The 2,461-nt window shown below is 35.1% G+C and overlaps 1 pseudogene across 1 annotated transcript; it reads right to left on the reverse strand.

Annotated features, from left to right (window-relative positions):
* Positions 1-732: 732 nt before the first annotated feature.
* On the reverse strand, positions 733-1,445 carry TEOVI_000196500:pseudogene (annotated as a pseudogene). Its single transcript is given in 4 exon segments — positions 733-753; positions 756-1,025; positions 1,031-1,387; positions 1,389-1,445. Coding segments are annotated over 4 exon segments (705 nt in total).
* Positions 1,446-2,461: the final 1,016 nt, after the last annotated feature.

Genomic DNA, 2,461 nt, shown 5'->3' on the forward strand with positions numbered 1-2,461 from the left:
TTGGTTTGCCAGTCTTGAATCCGCTTGTCTTTTGCGGCTTGTTCTTCTGGCGGCGAACCTAGCTGCGGCAGAGGTCCTTCCTTGTAGTAAGACTCGTTGGATGTTATTGTAAATATGTTGTCGATCTCTGTCCATGCGTTTTGAGCTGCCGATTCGATGCCGGCAGTTTGTTGCTGTTCTAATTTCTCAGAGATGAGCATATTTGTCATGTGACACAATACGTTGAATTCAGCGCCGTTAACATTCTCATCGGCTTCATTTGCGCCGTGAGGAAAGCAAAGTACCGCTACCGCTAACATAAACCACATTTTGTGTTGGCGAACCAGTTATGCTTTAAAAAAGAATTATAATAAAGTCTATCCTTGCCAATTTCTGTGGAGAAATTTCCAGTGCCAGTTCGAGTTTTAATGTTTTTACAGTCATTTTTTTTTGCAAAGCTTAACAAGTATTTTTTGGTCGTCAGGGCATGCTTTTGGGGCAAGAGAATGCAATTAAAGAATCACCGAAGTTGTCGCCTCATCTTCGCACTCATATGTTATACCTGAAAAAGCCAAAGATTATTCGCTGCTGGAACGTCGCTGCTTCTTTGATCACAATGAATGCTGCTTATTTCTATGATTTTATGAGTTTTTCATAACAATCAGCGGATAATAAATTTGTGTACGAGTCACAAAGACTAAATGAACTGTTATATCTAATATGTTGCATAAACATAGTTATCCTTAGTGGTATTTACAGCTTACCAGCTTTAAACAATCACTTCTTCTAAACGCATTAGCGCATAAATTTTCATATTGAAAGTCCAATGATTTTCCATCTACGGAATAACATTAAATTTTTCTCAACTCTTTTGCATTCAATTTCATCCTATCCATAATCCCGGAATAAGAGAGGCTTTTCACAATCAATCTGACATTCGGTTTCCACGCAATTGACTGTAATGAAAAATGAATAGATGGAGCCACTCCAATTTCACCACGGGTTGGAAAAGAAAAAAATACCTCTTCGTAATCTAATCCAATCCTATAGGGCTTCTTGGCAAAAGAAGTCTCGTTCCTACATTAGTCTCTTTGCAAACACTCTAAAGAAGTAACGGCTTATAAATGCTCTGATCCGATCACCATTCATTGGTCATTTCAAGTATTTCATTAAATGCCTTTTCAAATTTTGTGAGTGCCAAAAATCTAGCAATTATGCCACCTCCATTCAAGTATTTTTTCTGATTTGCAAATCACTTAATTAAGTGCGTTAGATTAAGTTGTTTTTCAGCCAGATACGCAGCTTGAAACAACCGTGCACACTTTTCCGTGTGCTCCCTATGTTCAGAATTTAAAATTAAGTGTAGCTAAGGTGCATAAAACTCGGCTGTTTCCATGAATGAAACAGGAAAAAATTTACTTCTCTTTTACAATATCCTCTTGACTGAACTTATCTTCATTTTTTGCATTTTTTTAGAAAATATTCCACGGCAGAAGCGTACTTTTCTCCATCAGAAACAATAAAATCAGATCCATCAACACTTATTACAATATTCTCATCACTTGCATTATGTCTTTCCAAAAATTACATAATATATCTAGGCTTTTTAACATTGCTATACAAATCTCCCATTTCAATTGTAACAATTTCAACATTAGCTCACACCATCGTGAAGAGATATGGACATTAACCACAGTAAATGTAATATCAATGGTAAAAGTAAAGCTTATAGATGACAAATTTCATGTTATAATTTACGTTTAAAACTTTGAGAGTATTATAAGAAAAAATTCGAGATTATAAAGGTGTTATGATAGAAAACTTCACCACAAGACAAATTTTGTTTTTCAACATGTTTTCCACTTAATCACCAAACGCTCCCCTTTTTATCTAAATCTAAAATGTCAACATTTATGAGCGTTAGTGCCCTCTGGCACAACAGATGACGTAGCGAATCCAATGGACCCGTGCACTGCACTCCACCACTCTTCATTGTCGCGTGTACGATGATTCCAACCATCATGTTTGGTTGTGATATTGCGCATATTTTATTCCCTTCTTCCTCCGTTTCTCTCACTCTCGCTCTCTCTCTGTGTGTGTGTGTGTGTGTGTGTGTGTGTGTGTCGTTTAGTATTCTTTTTCGTCCTTTCCCGCTGTAGTAATCTGTCGTCCTTTTCTCTGTTGTAAGTGGGTTTATTTTGGGTGCGTAAATGTATTTATTATATTCTTATATTAATAATTCTATTAGAATGTCATAACTGTTTTGTATCATTATTATTCTCACTACTATAAGGTTTATTTTCCTAACAAATATACATAAAATAAACAATATAAAAAACAAATTTTCATAGTTTTACTTACTTTTAATTCGCTCTTACGATAAAACTTGACACTCACAGACAAAAGTCGCACACATTTTGTTAAATGCTTCTAACCTTTTAATAATTTATACATTTTCATCAAAAAGTGTTAAAATATATCA

This window comes from Trypanosoma equiperdum, assembly GCF_001457755.1.
Source record: "Trypanosoma equiperdum strain OVI genome assembly, contig: ctg_456, whole genome shotgun sequence".
Taxonomy (NCBI): Eukaryota; Euglenozoa; class Kinetoplastea; order Trypanosomatida; family Trypanosomatidae; genus Trypanosoma; species Trypanosoma equiperdum.